This window comes from Oryza brachyantha, chromosome 8 (assembly GCF_000231095.2).
Source record: "Oryza brachyantha chromosome 8, ObraRS2, whole genome shotgun sequence".
Taxonomy (NCBI): Eukaryota; Viridiplantae; Streptophyta; class Magnoliopsida; order Poales; family Poaceae; genus Oryza; species Oryza brachyantha.
In genome coordinates this window covers 1796186-1814480 of record NC_023170.2, presented here as the reverse complement: position 1 = coordinate 1814480, position 18295 = coordinate 1796186, and the positions used below count along the sequence as shown (strand labels likewise).

Below are 18295 nucleotides of genomic sequence, written 5' to 3'. Positions count from 1 at the left end.
TTAAAAATACGATACATAGAAAAGCACTAAAACCAACTCTAAAATTCAAATTTAGCCAAGGTTTGATAAGCCAGCGAGATCCAACGCTACCCATCTTTTGATAAGGTCTTTTGTTTTAGAGTCGTTCGTCTTCAAGAAGTTCATATTTTGTAATGAGTCGTTCGTCTTCAAGAAGTTCATATTTTGTAATGCTCCAATCCATATATGCATGTCCCACGTTCTATTTCTCCTGCTACCTTTTTTTTTTCTCTACGCCAGTGTGACCTAGTCTCAAACACGTACCCAAGGCATCTGTCTTAGATCTGTTCTTGATTCAATTGGTATTTGCCAGCAAAGATATACTCCGTATGATCCACTCCATTGATTCTGCTCAAAAACGATGTTGGTAACGCCGGCGAGCCGGCTACCACGATGATTTTGAATGTTAAAATTTAAGTTTGGAGTCGAGTTTATGAATTTTTTCCATGGTTTTTATTTCACCGTATTTACTTTTAAATAACTAAGTATACGTATATAAAAATTTTATTCACAAATTATTAATTAACCGTACGGATAAGTATAAACTTATGTTACCGAGAAATGGGGCCATCAGCGGCTGGTTCGGCCCAACTATCCTCTCTGGCCCAGACAAATCCGGCCCACATCAAACAGCAGTGATTTCAGCCCACTAGTTAGCCCAGTACTTCAAAATTCGTAACAGGTTCGTTAACCCTTGAGAAATTCTCCCACCGATGCGTGGGTCCAGGCTAATTTGGCACAAGCTTATTATGAAATTGGAAACATTAAATATTTGCAGCATATTGATAATCTAGCAAAGTTTGTACAGAAAAAATGTTTCCTTAGGTCTCATTGGTACCAAAGAAACTTACTAAGAAGCCAGATGTTAATTATGTGGGGTTCTAAATTATAATGGTGCTTTTTATATCACTTAAACGACTATTGTCATGTTTAGAAATGAAAACAAGAACTCTATATAAATTATTTGATGTTTAGGAAAACTTCATTTTTTTTAAAAAAAAGTTAAAATGTTTGCGCGGATCGATAAAAAATAACTGAGCAGAAATGTAGTATAATTCAACCTTCAAATCACACACAAAAAAACCTCCATCCTCAAATAACCACACTGTAATTGCTTCAGAAATATGCAAACCCCATTCATGACAGTAAATAAGTTAATTATACATACACAACACACTGCACGCTAGAATTACAGCACATCGTCTTCGTTTCGCAGATCACCCCATTTTCTTTTCTTCATTCACTTGGCTTGCTTCTTCTTGGCCATGGCGCCGGTCTTCCTGTCCGGCCTGGCCTCCTGCAGCATGGACAGCACCTCCCTCATCGACGGCCGCTCCTGCGGGCACCGCCCGGTGCACAGCAGCGCCACCCTCAGCACCAACACCATCTCGTCCCGCGCGCCGCCGCCGTCCTCCGCCCACGCCGCCGCGCCGATCACGTCGCGCACGCCGCCTCCGGCCACCTTCCGTCGCACCCACTCGACGATGTTGTTCCCCTCACCATACTCCGCCTCCACCGACCTCCGTCCCGTGAGGATCTCTAGCAGCACCACGCCGAAGCTATACACGTCGCTCTTCTCGTCAACTTTTAGAGTATACGTGTACTCTTAAGAAATAAAAAAAGATATAGTTAATATTTCATCCCTAGTTTATAGATAATACCATTAGGTTATTATTACGTGTTAAATCGTTTATTTCATTAAAAAGTATCTAAAAACTTAGGTTATATTTAAAATATATTTAGTTATAAATCCAATCCTAACAGAATAAATTAAAATTATATAAATATGTTAAATAAAACGATCGCTAAACGTGTAACGAAAAGCCAACGGCGTCGACGTGGAGTGATGAGTTTGGTGGACACGTGGCAGATGATGGCGTGGTGAGGATGTTTTACCTGGTGCGATGTAGCCGCACGAGCCGGCGACGACGGACATGGGGGCGGCGCTCTGGAGCGCCTTGGCGACGCCGAAGTCGGCGACGCGGGCCTCCATGTCGTCGTCGAGGAGGATGTTGCTCGGCTTGATGTCGCGGTGGGCGATGGCGGGGAGGCAGTCGTGGTGGAGGTAGCTCACGCCCTGCGCGACGCCGACGGCGATCTTGTACCGGGCGTCCCAGCCCGGCCGCGCCTTGGCGGCGCCGGCGCCGTGCAGGAGCTCGTCCAGGCTGCCGTTGGGCATGTACTCGTAGAGCAGCATCGTCGCCTCGCCGTTGGTGCACCACCCGAGCAGCCGGACGATGTTGCGGTGGCGGAGGTGGCCGAGCACCTCCACCTCGGCGACCGTCCTCTTGCTGCTGCCGTCGCTGCCCTGCCGGAGCTTCTGGTTCTTCTCCGGTGCTGCTGCCTCCTTCTGCGCCGCCGGCGCCTGCCACAGCTTCTTCACCGCGATGACCTCGCCGTTGGGCATCTTGGCGCGGTACACCGTCCCCGATGACCCGGCGCCGACGATGCCGTCGCTCCCCTCGACGCAGCGCGCCACGTCGTCGGCGGTGAAGTTGAGCCTCTGGAACGCGGTCATGCGCCACGGTCCGACGACGACGTTGGGGTGTCCGCCGCCGCCGGAACCCGTCGCGTCTGTCGCCGCCGTGTCGTCGCCGCGCAAATGCAGCCAGCGCGCGGTGCCCGCGAGCACTGCCATACCGGCGAACGCCACCGCCACGGCCGACGCCCACAGCGCCGCCGTGTGCCGCGCAGCGTTGCCTCCTTCGGCGGCATCCGGCGACGGTTCGGCCGGCGCCAGATGGTTGAAGGACACGTCGAATGTCTCCAGCGTCGTGCAGTTGGTGAACGCCGACGGGACGGTGCCGGTGAGCGCGTTCCAGGACAGGTCGACCTCGGTGATCGACGGCAGCGCGGCGATTGCCGCCGGTATCTCTCCGGTGAGCTCGTTGTGTTGCAGCCTCAAGCTCACCAGCCTCTTGCAGCTGCCAATGTCGCCGGGGATCCCGCCGCTCAGCGCATTTCCGGTCAACTCTAGCCTGTACAAGTTCGCGCACCCGGTGGCGCCGAACGCCGGGAGCTCGCCGACCAACGCGCATTTGCTCGCCGCGAAGACCTGCAGCTTCGGCGCCCGCCACGCCATGTACGGCAGCGAGCCGCCGACCGGGTTGCCGGAGACGTTGAAGTACTCGAGGCTCGTCGAAGCAACCAGGTCGGCCGGAATGCCGCCGGTGAGCGAGTTGGAGCTCAGGTCCATGTACGTGAGGTTCTGAATGGCGCCGAACCCCGCCGGAATCGTGCCGGACAGCCGGTTCTCCTCGAGCCGGACTCGCCACAGCGAAGAGCAGTTGGCGAGGCTCGCCGGAATCGCCGAATCGAATTGGTTACCGAAGAGGATGAGGCGGGCGAGACGGTTGCCGGAGCAGACACCGGGAGGAATCGGGCCGGAGAGCGAGTTCGTCGACACGTCGAGCCGCACGAGCCGCCGGCTCGCGCCGAGCGAATCCGGCAGCCTCCCGGCGAGCGAGTTGTTCCAGAGCTGGAGCACCTCGAGGCTCGGCAGCGCGCCGATCGTCGCCGGGATCGTGCCGGAGAGGAAGTTGCTCATGAGGTTCAGCGTCGTCAGGTTGGCCAGGTCACCTAGGCCGGCCGGGATTGCACCGGCGAGCTGGTTGTCCGACACGTCAAGAACCTGGAGCGCTCGGAGGTGAGACCACCGCGGCGGTATCGCGCCGGCGAGCCTGTTCTTGAACAGAAACAGAGCCTCAAGCCGCGGGAGCTCGCCAAGCTCCGGCGGCAGCGGCCCGGACACGTTGGCGGCGGCGATGTCGAGATACCGGAGCTGGACCAGCTTGCCGAGCTCCGGCGGTATCGCACCGTCGTACGCATTGTACCCTGTCTCCAGGTGTTCGAGCAGAGTCAGCTCGCCGAGCTCACTCGGCAGCCGCCCGGAGAGAGCGTTCCCGGCGAGGTGCAGGAACCGTAAACGCCGGAGCTGCCCGACCTCGGCGGGGATGCTGCCATTGAAGAAGCTACCCCCGAGGTTGAGGTGCTCGAGCCGCCGGAGCTCGCCGATGCCGCGGGGCAGGTCGCCAACGAAGCAGTTGCTGAAAGCGTCGAGGAAGGTGAGCGAGCCGAGCTTGGCAACGCCATCGGGGAAGGTGGAGTTGAAGAAGTTATGGCTAACATCAAGCGCCACGAGCCGCCGGAGCAGGAACACGGCCGGCGGGAGCTCCCCGGCGAACGCGTTCCCGCTGATGTTCAGCGACGTCAGCGTCGGGGACAGCAGCCTCGCCGCCGTCGCCGACACGGTCCCGGACAGGTTCCGCCGCGACAGGTCGACCCCGACGACGTCCCCGGTCGCGGCGTCGCACGCCACCCCGGGCCACGCGCACCACGGCGGGGCGAGCGACCTCGTGGCTCCCGCGGACGCCGCGGCGGCGTACGTCCACCCGCGCAGCGCGCCGGCCGGGTCGCGCAGCGACGACTTCAGCGACAGCAGCGCAAGAAGCGGGAGCGGCGCCGACGAGGCCGACGTGATCGTGAGCAGCGGCAGCAGCAGGAGCATGCTGCCATGGAAGGTGGAAGTGACGGCCATGGAGGAAGCGGCGGCGGCGGTGGTTGGTGCGAGGAGGCGCGGCGCGGGTGGTGGTAAAATGGAGGCGGGAAAGGTGGCGGTGGCGCACTGCGTCTGTGGCATGTCATGATGAGGAGGAGCTCGGAGGAGTAGAGCAGAGGCGCCATCGCCGTGGGGGTGGAGGTGGAGGTGGAGGTGGCCATGATGGCGGTGGTCGGGCTTCACTTTGGAAAGAGCCAAAGAGACGACCTTTTGTTTGTTTGGCTGGGGATCGATCCCACTGTCGCGGAAGGGGCGATGGTTTGGGTGTTTCATAAAAAAAAATTAAATGATATATTTGTAAATTAAAAATAATGTGTGAATAAAAATTTTATATATGTATTTTTAGTGATATAAAAGTCAAGCATGAAAAATAAATTTTGGTGAAAAAACTTAAAATCAACTCTAAATCTAAGATTAAAAATTCAAATTTTGGCTTATAAGCGTAAGTGCAAAGATAAGCATGAATTTTTTTTCAACATTCTATTCATTGCATGTGTTGCCTCTGGTTTACATAGATTATGGTATGAACCTGTTCTTAATTTTAGTAACCCGTTGGATTTTTTAGCCACTGCGAGAAAGACCTGGGGTCTTCCGGCTAGCACCACGAGGTATTGGCTATCCGGTCCAGGTTCGAGCCTTCCTCCTCCTTAATTATATTGATATGAGAATCTTTTCTCGCATATCCAGTTTTTTAGCCATTGGTTCAAGGCTCGAATGTGGGTTTAAGATATGCCTAGCTACGTGATTTTGGAACTCAAGAATTTTTTGCCAAATTTGGTTTGGAGGAATTTTATGGATGTTTTGAAGGAATTGAATTGGTTTTTTAGGAAAATACGGTAAAATTTATGTGTTTTGAATGAGTTTTTATGGGATTTTTATAAGATTTCCGACAAAAAAAATTGTAGGAGCTAGTCAAATTTTCGGTATTCCAAACAAGGCTTTCCTAGGAACTAACTAACTATTAGTTATTCCACGTATGCCATTGGCTTAATAAGCTTGGGAGGGAAATTATAAATTAAACCAGACCCATTTTCAGCATTTCAGTCAATTAAATTCCCCTTGCTAATTCCAACTACTGAGTTGCATGCATCAACCACAACCAGTTCATTCAAACACTTAATTTGGCAGAAAAAACAGGTAATTCACTTATATTTAACACCAACTTTTAAATCAAGACCTTACACTGAAAGAAAGAATGGCGTGCGTAGGGTTATTAACCTAAGTTCCCCTTTTCCTATGCGAATATATATGAGGTGTGTGTAGCTTGGAGTGCAGCATATGTACAAGCCTTTAGCCCTTTGTGCAACCTTGTTCTGCAGTGGGCTGCATTGTTGCATGCGACAATGCAACATCTACAATCTCTTTTGCCTGGCATTGTCTCTCTCACTTTCTGAATTTGATTTTGCCTATACTCCTTGTGATCCATCTATCTTCCTTTCTTTCTTTCCTTTTCACTTTCTCTCTTTTTGTTTTCAAAGATGAGCTGTAAGCTAGATGGCTAGAGAGCTGAAGAAAAACTTTGTTTGCATGGTGGCAATGGCATGGCTCTTGCATATGGATTAGAAGGACCCACAGTGGCAGTGAGTGCGATGATGGAGCTCTGATTGCTTTTGAGTGAGGCATGGGGAGAGTGTACTCGATTAGCTATAGCATTGCCAATGCCAAGGTTTTGATTCTCTTGCTGTTCTTCTTCTTTTGTGTGTGTGGCAGCTAAATACTGGTAAATTCAGTTGAGTGTGGTGTCAGGCAACGCTCAAATGGTCATGCAGATTCCTATTCCAAGTGGGGGCAAACCTTTGTTCAAAGCTTTTGCCGCTCACTCTTAATTTTGTTGCACAGTTTTGATGTCTGAAACTTCTGAATTCTAGTAGCCACAAGATTGTGATATTTAGGACCTCTTTTTCCCAATCTTTAGTTTATGGTCATGGTATTCTATTAGTTACCTTCTAAGTTCTAACTCAATGAGACATGTTTCCAGGGTTTCATATCTCAGAATAAAATTCCTGAAACTCTGATTCTCTAGATAGGATATTCTTTCAGTCGAAAATTTCAAAATTCCATCTTTTTGTCCAAAAAACCTGCAATTTCCGAAATTTCGGTTCTATCAGTACACCCGGGCCCAGGTGTGCGCACGCGAAATGTTTTTGATTTCCGAGGCATATAACTCTGCATGTTTCATGATTCATCAGAACAGCAGCCACCAGCCAAATGTTCCCAGAGGTGCAGCTATGTTTGGATCACTATTCCCACTAAATAGGATTAGTTCTATCCAAGCGTCCATGATGTTTTGATGATGATGCCAATCTTGCCTTCTTCCCTCACCAATTCTCTGATCTGTGATAATTCCAAATAGTGACCTGCATGAAGAACACTAAATTCAATAGTAACAATGATCATATCATAGGCTTAAGTAAAAGTTACTCATCTCACCAGATACCAGATGGAGCACTCAAGTGTACAGTCACCATGTCCTTTGTTCTCGATGCATTTTGGGTGTAGAAATCAAGGCAAATCATAGCCTCTCAAACAGATTCAGCCCAGTGCTGATCCAAGAAGAGAGAAGAAATCTATCAAGTGCACAAACACTCATCCTGTTTTCTTGAGCCTAGTGACACAAACATTGTGTAAAAACTGCAGATTTGATTGACACCTTATTTTTATGCATACTGTCTGTCTGCATTCTGCGCGGCAAAATGGTTGCTGCAGCCTCTGCATGCGGCAGCAAGATCAGACAACCAAACAAGTCAGCACTGGGAGAAGAAGAAAGCTTAGCTTTAGCTGACAAGCAAACTGAAGTGTGACCTGAAACTCTAACAGCAAAGTTGACCATCTTATGAACTGAATTAGTTGCTTAATGTGGTAAAGTTTTTCAGGTTAAAGTATTCAATGCATGTAATGCTTATAGTATTAGTTAACTCTTCAATGATTGGCGTAATTGGATGATTAGTGCATAACTGCATATAGTCAACCAAGTATCTGAATTTTGTTTTGCCCAAAAGGCCAAAACATATCTGAATGCTAGCATGCACTACTTTTTTCAGCTATGATTCTCTTGAGGGATATTATTTAAGTAACAATGAACTAAACACAACTTCAATCACCTAGCAGAAAGATATTTTCTTGGACCACAATGTTGCTCTATACTGTATATCATACTGGTCCAAACCATACTATCTACTAGTTGATAGCACACAATCCAGCCAAGAATTTGATGCATCATTGCAAAATATTTAGAGTGAGAGCTGTCACAACTCACTAGCACCGCATGTCATTTACAGTACAAGGAATAGGAAACAAAGAACATTTATCTAGGGATGCACATAGATTTCAGAGTTGGAAACTTTTTACAGACCCATTCGACAAATGTGGGCCACAAAAGTGCATCAAAGTAGCTTCAGCACTGCCTAAAGACGTGTGTACAGGACTTTTTTTTAGCTCTCATTGGTCTCCTGCCTTTTAACATTCTTTGGATTTAAACCTCTCTTTTACGGAATAATTAACCTTTTGCCACTCTTACGTTTACGTTTGATCACAACAGATTTATCATTGGACCCACATGTCATAGACGTATAAGAGCTCACATATCATAGACAGCGAGTGGGAATCTGTTATCTGCTAATCCTAAAAGTGACAAAAAGTTAAATGCACCGTCTTTTGCTCCCCTTTGATGACAACAGATTTGTTACTCGCTGTCTATAATATGTGAGTCCTCATATGTCTATGACATGTGGTTCCAGTGACAAATCTGTTATGACCAAATATAAAAGTGGCAAAAAGTTAATTATTCTCTTGCTATTACAATCCTTTGCCTTTTACTGTAGTGTACATGCAGTACATTAGTAGTAGTTTCAGTCAGTAGAATACTACATTACCATTGGAACTCCTAAAGTAGCTGTTTCTACAGAAAAAAAGGCTTAGCTGAATAACAATATTGTGATGATTAGAGGCTCATGAACTAGGCTTTCCAATGCCTTCCCTTGTGTGCCAAGACTTAAACAAATCGGAAAGGCGATCGAGATGCTAATGCGCAGCATGCTTGCTTGTACAATAGTCTTCATTTCCAATGTGGTGATGGATGGATTAGTGCATCCTGGATCAAAAGACAGAATCATCATCAGTGAGCTTGCTCATGATCTATGTAGTGTAGATCTCGTTAACTATATACCCATCAGTAGCATGCGTGAATGCATGCAGCTAGCCATCAACATTGCTTTCTGATGCAAGAAACGCTAAGCATGATGTAACTCTACAACTAACAGAGGATGCTGCCTCCAAGATCATCATCGAACTGCTAAAACACAATTACACATGTATGGAACATACAGAATGAATGACCATGAACTGCCAAAATGTCAAAAGAAACTGTTCAGTTTGGTTATCTGAAGAACTAACAGTTCACTGTTCAAGTGTTCATCCTCCTTGGAGAGTTCTTCAGTGTGTAACTGCAGCTGGATAATGCAAAAATTCCTGAGCTGCGATTGTTGAATCCGGGAGAGGGAGGAATGATGAGATGCCTGCAGCCTTTGGACCATCGAGTGACGAGTGGAGGAGCAACAGCAAGCATGGCTAAAGCGGAGTGCAGGTAGGACAGGGCGCAATGCTGCTGCATTTGCAATTATCTGCAGTGCAATCCCCACCATTTCCAGGAGGGAGAAGGAGGAGGAGGAGGAGGCATCGATCATGCATGAGACACGCAGCAGATTGAGTTGGGGTTGCAGGCGTGCGTGCCATTGCCGGCGTTGATGGCTGCCGCACTCCGCCGCTTTCCGCGAAATTTGAGGCGGAAAGCGGCGGAGTCCACTGCTCCAAAAGAGAAGCTTCTTTTGTTCTTCAGACCAGCTACTGTGCCTTCAGACTTCAGAGTCTAATCAATCAGGGATGGGCAAATTTACATGGAGATTATATAGTATTATAAAAAGGAGAAAATTTAGGTGCAGTTTTTTTTCCTTCTTCAGGATTAAATTATGAGGAAAAAATAATTCTGCCATGCAGAAGTGTAAATTTGCATGGTAATGTATTTTTCTCATGATTTTAAAAGTAGTATGATGAAATTATGAGAGCAATACTTTTATCAATGCCTCAAAAGTGAAGACAAGATAAAATTATCACTTCTGCAAACCTTTATCACTTTTTTATCGCTTCTGTTAGTATGATAAATTATGAGAAAAAAACTTTTACCATTTCTGAAAAGTTACACTTTATCTTGCAAATTCATAATTTACATGTGGTATTTTCTACTGGTATTATGATAAATAACGCCTCTTCAAAATTCAAGATTTCACTGAGGCAATGGTACATACTGCCAATTGCTGCCCGTCGAAAACTGAAACTACAAACTTCAAGTTTAACTGTAACTGTTACAACTGTTTATGGGGTCAAAAATTCAACTCCAAAGTATTAATTTTGTGAAACATATTGCAGAGACTCATGCTGCGTGCAAGCATGCATACCTGATACCCTATTAGCACCGCAAAAGAACATGGCATTAAGGTATCCCTTAGGGTCCTAACACAAAGACTACGCTATATAGATGGGTATGGGTACGTGGTTTACCACTAATAATAGTTAGCCGTAAATATAAACATCTAGTATTTGAACTGAGGTGTGATGGTTTCACCACAATAAACCTCACCAGTTGAGCTAAACCCACTTTATCCAAAGTTTTTTTTTTCAATAACTGACCCACTGCTCGATTTAACAGGGACTGGTAGTTTTTTTTTTGACACTCTAAATACCACTACCTCTATAACTTTATTTTTTAATCATCCCACATATGCTAATACAAAAGTAAAAAGACTAGTATACCCTTTACTTTATCAAGTCCCAACGATATTGTTTTTCATTTTATCTAGTCCCAATACATTTATTTTCTATTTCCACTGACTCTATTGCAATTATTGTTTAAAAAATAAACTTATTTTGGGACAAACGAGAATGGTAAAAAAATGAGCTTATTTGGGATGGACCGAGTACATTAATGCTAGCACCAGACATTTCTTGTGAAAATTGATAAAAAGTAAACATACTGTTGAAGGTAAAATCAATTGTAAGAGATGTACCATCCAAAGAATAGAGAAATAGCTATTTTGCCTCCCTCAACTAGTCTCATTTTAATTTTCACCCCTCAACCACAAAACTAGATATAGTGCCTCACTCAAATGTCCAAATTGTTTCGATTTACCTTCTCTAGCAGTTTAGATGATGATTTCATCATATATAGTGCTCGCGTGGCATGTTGACAATGTCTGCATGTGACATGGCATCAACGTGACCCTTACATGGCATTGATAAAAAAATAATGAGCACAAGCCGTCGGTTACATGCTTTCCTTCTCCCCCATCCCTTCTCTCCTTTTCCCTCTCGTTCATCTCTATTCTCTCTTGCATAGTTGTAGGTAGCACCATTCAAAAAATAGTTGTAGGTAGCCAGTTTGTCTTAAAAAAAGTAGGCAACTATGGTGACGAGGTGGTGATAAGGAGGTCAGTGGAGGTAGTCGGCTAGTGCCGCTAGCAGTAGCGGGGCAATGCACGAAGGACATCGTTAATAACTTGCAACTTACTAGGTAATTGTCATTGATATTAGCCCATTCCTTCTCTCCCTATCGCTCGAGCTTGAACATCAACCCCTTCCTCTTCCTCTAGAACCGCCACTTCATGCCCATACTCCATCTTCCACCATACCGCTAGAGTTTGAGTACGAGCTCAAAGAGGTGGCTAAGGCAGAGCTCCAAGCTTCTAGCCGCTTCCTCTTGCCCCCATTACCTCTTATCCCAACCGCTAAAACAGTTGCGGTGAAGCTTCACGCCACATACCCTTTCATTTTTCTTATTGCACCAACCCTATTCCCCTTCGCTCTTCACCCTACCATTACAGTGGTTGCAGTGGCATTCTATGCCACTGATCCTTTCCCCTTCCTCTAAAGCCCACTACTATAGTTTGAGCCCGATATCTAAGAGGTAGTTGTAGGTAGGTGCTCCGAGTCATCGGCTCCTTCCATATCCTCTTTGCCCCCACCACCAAATTTCAAGCCTGGTCTCGAAGAGATGACAGTGGTGGGGACTCCATGCCGTAGACCCCTTCCTTTCTTTGTGACCCACTGCTGGAATTCCAGCTTGAGCTCGAGCTCGACCGAGCGATAATGCGCAACAGAGAGGCCTTGAGGGACACAAAATGAACTTTCCTCCGAACAAAAGAGCATTCGTACCCTCCATCTTACTGCAATCTGGACTATTTCCAGGCCCGAGCCCATCACTTAATAATCAGCCCAGTCAACCCAGTCAACCCGGTCTTGGTTGGCCCACCCCTCAGAGAAAGTAAGAATTCCTCTCGCCCATCGTCGACGATCCAACGGACGAGCATGTTCCATCCTTCAATCCGACGGTCCAAAACAGAACCGGTTCCCGTCCAGTTGGAGATACACTTGTCACCGAGTGGTGGAGAACCACTTGCCCAGTTGGATGAACCGCATCCACCACTGGACCGGAAACCCGTCCAGATACACTCGAGAGCGGATGGCGGCGGCGGCGGCGGCGGAGGTGAGGTACGGGATAGTCGGGGTGGGGATGATGGGGAGGGAGCACCTCCACAACCTCGCCCACATCGCCGGCGAGGTCGGGCGGGCGGAGCCGCCGGTGCGGGTGCGCGTCACCTGCCTCGCCGACCCCCACCCGGAGTCGCTCCGCCTCGGCCTCCGCCTCGCCGACGAGCTCGGCCTCCCCGTTCCCCAGGTGTGTGTATGCGTGCACCGCCATGCCCATCATCTTCACTGATTTTACCTTTAGTTTTTTGATAAACTGTAGGCGTAGTCAGGGGCGAAGCCAGGATAAATGGCCGCCATGGCCAGTACTCAGTACTAACTGAGCATTAACATATATGTTGAGATAATATAATACCATACATGACATCAAATTGATATGACAATAGTTGTATATTGTGACAAAATAAGCTTTTACAAATCACAACAGTAGTTACCTCTTATAGCGTCCCTCGACGACTAACATCCTCCATCTTGTGAAAACGAACTATCACATCATTGACGGAAATTGTAGCCAGAAATCCATCATTTGGAAGTTTGTCAAATATTTTTGCCAACCTGGTCCATCAAATATTTTCGCCTTATGTCATTTTGCAGCTTGTCGCCTATGTAATCAGATATCCTCCTTCTATCTGCTGAATCATATGGAAGCTCATCAAAATTTACCTCCTCACATGAGATCCGTGAAGTTCACTAAATAGTACAGTCGTGTTTGCTACAGTGCATCTCTTCTTGCTCATGAAGTATCTCCATTATTATTCTCATTATCACCAGCAGGTGGTGATTTTCTTTTAAAAAATCCTTCCAATGTGCTCTGATTGCCTGTCAAATTAGTCATATAATAAAAAGTTATACTCCATCCGTTTCATAATGTAAGACTTTCTAGTCTTGCCTAGATTCATATGGATGCTAATGAATCTAACATATATATAAATTATATACATTCATCAATTGATGAATTTAGATAAGGCTAAAAAGTCTTACAATTGAAACAGAGCTACTAGCAAATACTAATTTGCATGCCGCAGCCATCATCAGTATAGGTTAAAGCAACTACAGGATCAAAGAGCACATTCTTTGCTGGCTAAAGTAGCATACCTGGCATCTTGGTCTAAAACTGCTAAAGTACAAATTTATAGGATCAAAGAGTACAAATTTACAGGATCAAAGAGTACAAATTTACTAAACTGCTAAAGTAGCATACCTGGCATCTTGGTCTAAAACTCTGAATCACAGGATCAAAGAGCACATTCTTTGCTGGCTATCTGCTTTCTGACATTGAATTGTATAGCTGAAAAAATAAAAACCCTATTAGGCTATTACCCCAATAACAGCTCAAACTTGCTAAGTGATCGTTAATTACTGACTGCAAATTTGGGGTACCTCATCCTGTCATCCAGCCGATGACCTGGCTGCCGGCACCTGGCGGCCACTGGAATTTGCGTCGTCGACGGAGCTGCAGCTGCAGCTGCAGCTAGAGTCCACCCTTGTGCTCACGGAGGATTTGTGTTTGTTATGCCAGACTAGGAAGATGAAAGGTCGAACAGCCAGGTTGTGGTCTTGCGGATCGGAGGCCGGATACAAGCAATCGTTTGGTATTCTGGACTTGTTAATCAGTCGATGGATCAACAGATGGGCTTATGGGCTGCCAAGCAAATAATTAGACATTTAGACTGCTGTGTGCTTGCCTCTAATGGGCTTTTAGCCTGCCGGAGCCAGGGTCGTACGAATTTTTTAGTGGGGTCTAAGCCGGTCAAAAAATCGTTGGTATGAAGCTGAAGAAATTTTCGTCGGTGTCGGCTGACCCCAGCGCGTGAACGTAGCTTCGCCACTGGGTATAGTAGGACCCTTGCTTTATACTTATGATTGAAAGCAAACGAAATTGGGTTTACAGACTACAGAGGAATTTCATGTCTGGTGGACCAGCTAAACATGAAGGTGCAAAAGACTAGGATATCAGAGATTTGCAAACCAAGAGAAATGAATAGCAACAAGATTCTAACAGGAGAAACACTATGCACAGTACAAGACAACACATTATTTGAGATGTGAGTAGATGCTGAGCAACAACTTGAATCTTGTTTGTTGCTCAACATGTGCAAAGCCTCAGCTTGGACTTGATAAATGTGGTCGGCATTCTTTTGCCTGTCGGCCGAAAAAGGAAGTTCCATACTAAGGGTGCATGTCAAATATTGTCCCATAATTGGGGTCTACATCTTTAGCCCACTAGTGAAATCCTCAACCTTCTCTATGTCCTTCACCTGCAGGAGTACGGTCCATGACTGCAGAAAGAAGATAGACTTTAGAAAGATAATTCAGTTTTCTTAGAAAACCTGTTCTCAATCGCCATTTTGTTCCAAACTTGGCAAATAGCCCAGGCTAATGCCCCAAAACAGAAGAGCTGAATAACTAGGGGCATTCCCCAGCAGGCAGCCAAAAATAAAGGGATTTTTTCTCTATTGTTTGGAGATCTATCCCAACCAAAAGTTTCTCTAAGACACGCCCCACAATGTTAAGCCTGAGGACAACAAAAAGATGACATGGTCGAAATTATTAATTTCTTTGCATTTTTGTGTTTTCACTTTTCATCTCACTTTAACCTATCACTTTGTGCAGTGATTAGGTTTTGAAATTAATTTCCTTTTGTCCATTGATTTCATAACTATTAGATTTCAATGTAGCATGTGTGCTAGTTCCATTCAGCATTTCTGCCAAAACAATTGTTAGTATTGATGGTATTAGACTGATGCAATTTATGAGTTCTTTAGTTATGCCTGCTGTATTGCACTAGTACTGAATCCTGAACGACTAGAAGGTTTCAAGGTTTTTTCAGGTCATTGCGAGCTGCTGGACAGCGGGCTTTGCGATGCTGTTGTCGTGTCGTCACCAAACATGACGCACTACCAGATACTCATGGACATCATCAGCCATCCCAAACCCCATCACATCCTTGTTGAGAAGCCCTTGTGTACTACAGTACAGGACTGCCAGAAGGTGAGGTTATATTTTGGATGTCAGAGCTATGCGATGTGATTTTCATCATATGCTGACAATGCTGCTAAATTTTACTTACATAAAAATACTTTTAAGCTTTCTTCTCCTTCATGAATCTGGGAAGTTTATTGAACATTTAACTGCATTTATAGTAGAAATGAAAATAAAGGAGTATCCTAATAATCCACTGAGAAGTTATAAAGCAGACATGCTATCAAGGTTGTTGGACAAACATTCCGTTGTTCCCTCATCAACATCTGAAATTTTTAGTTCTCTCAATCTGTATAGACTTCATGTGGATTTCAGAAGTTTTTTTTTCCATACAGGTTGTAGAAGCAGCTAAACAGAGATCAGACATACTTGTGCAAGTTGGATTAGAATACAGGTATATGCCTCCGGTAGCTAAGCTTATGGATATTGTTAAAAGTGGCTCCTTGGGGCAAGTTAGAATGGTGGCAATCCGTGAACACCGGTTTCCTTTCCTTGTTAAGGTGAAGGAACCAAGACTATAATACTTGTCATAATTATTCTTTTCAAATTTCCTGCAAGTCTGTAACTGCTGCAACCCGGGCAGGTTAACAATTGGAATAGGTTCAATTGCAACAGTGGAGGAACACTTGTTGAGAAGTGCTGCCATTTTTTTGATTTGATGAGATTGTTTGCAGCTGCAAACCCAGTCCGTGTGATGGCTTCTGGAGCCATTGACGTCAACCACAAGGATGAGGTTTATGATGGGAAGGTTAGGTTAATTTACTACAAGATCTCTCTCTCTCTCTCCCCCTGTCTGTGCGCGTGTGTGTGTGAGGGCACACCATCTTTTTGAATGTACAACTTCTTATGATCTTGCAAGTAAAAGACATGCATGAAGTTGGAGTGCAGTGCATTAATGCCTTGTTAATATTACATATTTACGTGTTGCATTAATGGAAACTTGGAAAGTTGGATGGGTTTTTGACTCTCTGTAATTACGAAGGTTATATTTATAAGCTGCAGCTCTTTTTATGTGCTTACCTGATTGTGGTGATTTTCATTTAAACAGCAGTCCCTGACTTTTATGTTCTTTATCAATGCAGGTCCCGGATATTATAGACAATGCATATGTAATAGTAGAATTTGATAATGGTTCTCGTGGCATGCTTGACCTTTGCATGTTTGCTGAAGGTAGTAGGAATGAGCAGGAAATTTCTGTTGTTGGTGACATTGGGAAGGTACAACTAAGACGATGCTTTTGATATCTTGATTTTCTTTAAAGTACAATGGCATACGCCTATGCTGATATGCAATTCGAAGTAGCCCTGTATATATCTTATATGCTCTATCTGTAGCTATTCATTGCAATAGTTATTTACTAGTTTTTCCGATCGGTATTGTACCAGCATAATAAATTTTTCTCATGTAGCTTGCGGCGTTTCTAGTGTAATTCAGAGCTTTCCTGACAATAGGGGCCAATCAGAGTAAAAATGACACCAGGCTGCAAAATTCCATAGTAAGTCTAGTCATGCAGCTAAAGCTTAGAGGCACTGCACTAACCTATCTAACATGGAGCCTGCTCTACACGTTTTCCCTATAGACGAATATTGCATCCTTTAGGTGGATGTTGTGTAGATAGAAATTCTCTCTGCCGAAAGCATTGGCTCAGTGGTAAATTATGCTTGAATGGCAATTACACATGCATCTCTACACCATCGGCCCCAAATAAGATGTTGGTCTATTGTGCCGAAGTCTATGAGCAAGAAATGATAAAAAGATGGATTCCCAATTTCATGCAATTGGTACAAAAGGACGGGTTGGGGGGGGGGGGGGTTGATCATGCCATTAGGTAAGCTTGAGTTTTCTGTTGTGCAGTGGAGCTAAGGAATAGCAAAGATCCCCTTTCCTTCATCAGAGCTTTTAGAATTTATTTGGCATGTGTAGTCTCGATTACACATGCTATATATATAAAGTTTGTATGCTGGTTAAGTTAATTGTCATAGTTGGATTCTATTATGTGTAATGATGGAATTTTACACAGGGTGAGGCGTTTGTTCCAGAGAGCATTGTTAGGGTTGGAAAGAGAGCAGGAGGTAGAGATGGAGTTGTAACGGTAATGGCTGAAGATGAACGGATCAAGTATGTTCACTTTACAACTTTGTATCAATGTTTTGTTCTTCATAACTTTTATCATTTCACAACAGGTTGTCCATAGAATAAATTCTAATTTTCCTTCAGGCTGAGAAAAACATCCACCATAAAAGTGGCCCTAAAAATAAAAACACTTCTGCTATCTATAGTCAGGACATCACATTTTCATGTATAATATTCACCAGACTGGTTATCCAAATACAAGACTAGTTAAAAGTTCAGGAAAAAAACCTTGCAAGAAGTGGAGCAATGCTCAAACCACATGGCCTAGGTAGATAAGAAGGTTTCGACATCTTCGCTAATTATACATTTTCAGGTACCAAGGGCTTCATCATGGATCCAGCTACTTGGAGCACCTCAATTTCCTGTCTGCCATCAGGCTTCAAGGTGCGTCTGGCCCATCGGTCAATTTAACTGACGGTCTGCTATCTGTTGCCATTGGCGTGGCTGGCCAGTTGTCGATTGAGCAGGGCCGTTTCGTCACAATTGAAGAGGTCTTGTCTGGTTCATAATTTCCCAGTAAAGTCTGGTGGCTTTGCACATGGTTGCTGTTGTCAATGTGCTGTAAGTTCATACCCTACTATCAGAAACCACATACTACTGACTGAGAATTAGTAAATGTAGAGGAAGAGTATTTGGTGTGGTGGATCAATTATATTGTCGGTGCATGCCTCTCTGGACGGCTTAAACGGGTCTGTATGTGGGGGTGATTTATGGGTGCACTATCTTTGTTCTTATGAAAAAGTGTGATAATGCAAATAAAGTCTAAGATTTCCTGTCAAAATAATTTCCTTTTTCCAAAGTGAGAACATTCCATTCCATATACTTATGCAAACAACTGTGGTAAACACTTCGTCCATTTTAAAATATAAGAACATGTCTAACGTTTCATTCAAATTTGGTCCAACCTATCTCCATTTGAATGATCATGAAAAAAAAATTCTTCTATATATTTGTTTGTACTTCAATATATCATCCATATTACATCTTTCATATCACATCCAACTATAATAACTATATATTTTTCCTTAAGCATATACATACTCAGAAATAGTCTAGCATATCTATTTG

General features: G+C 44.9%; 2 protein-coding genes across 2 annotated transcripts; one reads left to right on the top strand and one right to left on the bottom strand.

The window, feature by feature from the left end:
• Positions 1 to 1085: 1085 nt before the first annotated feature.
• On the bottom strand, positions 1086 to 4593 carry LOC102716153 (leucine-rich repeat receptor-like protein kinase TDR). The gene is made up of 2 exons (XM_040526942.1): positions 1915 to 4593; positions 1086 to 1623 (listed from the first exon to the last, which is right to left on the bottom strand). Exons 1-2 carry the CDS (start codon positions 4553 to 4555, stop codon positions 1259 to 1261), a joined length of 3006 nt encoding a protein of 1001 aa, XP_040382876.1. The 5' UTR covers positions 4556 to 4593; the 3' UTR covers positions 1086 to 1258.
• Positions 4594 to 12035: 7442 nt separating this feature from the next.
• LOC102715876 (inositol 2-dehydrogenase) lies at positions 12036 to 18008 on the top strand. The gene is made up of 7 exons (XM_015840252.2): positions 12036 to 12302; positions 14933 to 15103; positions 15430 to 15594; positions 15678 to 15842; positions 16177 to 16311; positions 17115 to 17212; positions 17541 to 18008. The coding sequence occupies exons 1-7, from the start codon at positions 12087 to 12089 to the stop codon at positions 17734 to 17736; spliced, it is 1146 nt and encodes a 381-aa protein (XP_015695738.1). The 5' UTR covers positions 12036 to 12086; the 3' UTR covers positions 17737 to 18008.
• Positions 18009 to 18295: the final 287 nt, after the last annotated feature.

Bases quoted from the DNA above. Each gene is read 5' to 3' on its own strand.
- LOC102716153 (XM_040526942.1), bottom strand. From the start codon at position 4,555: ATGGCCGTCACTTCCACCTTCCATGGCAGCATGCTCCTGCTGCTGCCG. The intron at 1,624-1,914 runs GTAAAACATCCT...TTATTTCTTAAG, and splicing joins GTGCGGCTACATCGCACCAG to AGTACACGTATACTCTAAAA.
- LOC102715876 (XM_015840252.2), top strand. From the start codon at position 12,087: ATGGCGGCGGCGGCGGCGGCGGAGGTGAGGTACGGGATAGTCGGGGTG. The intron at 15,104-15,429 runs GTGAGGTTATAT...TTTTCCATACAG, and splicing joins CAGTACAGGACTGCCAGAAG to GTTGTAGAAGCAGCTAAACA. The intron at 15,595-15,677 runs GTGAAGGAACCA...CAACCCGGGCAG, and splicing joins GGTTTCCTTTCCTTGTTAAG to GTTAACAATTGGAATAGGTT.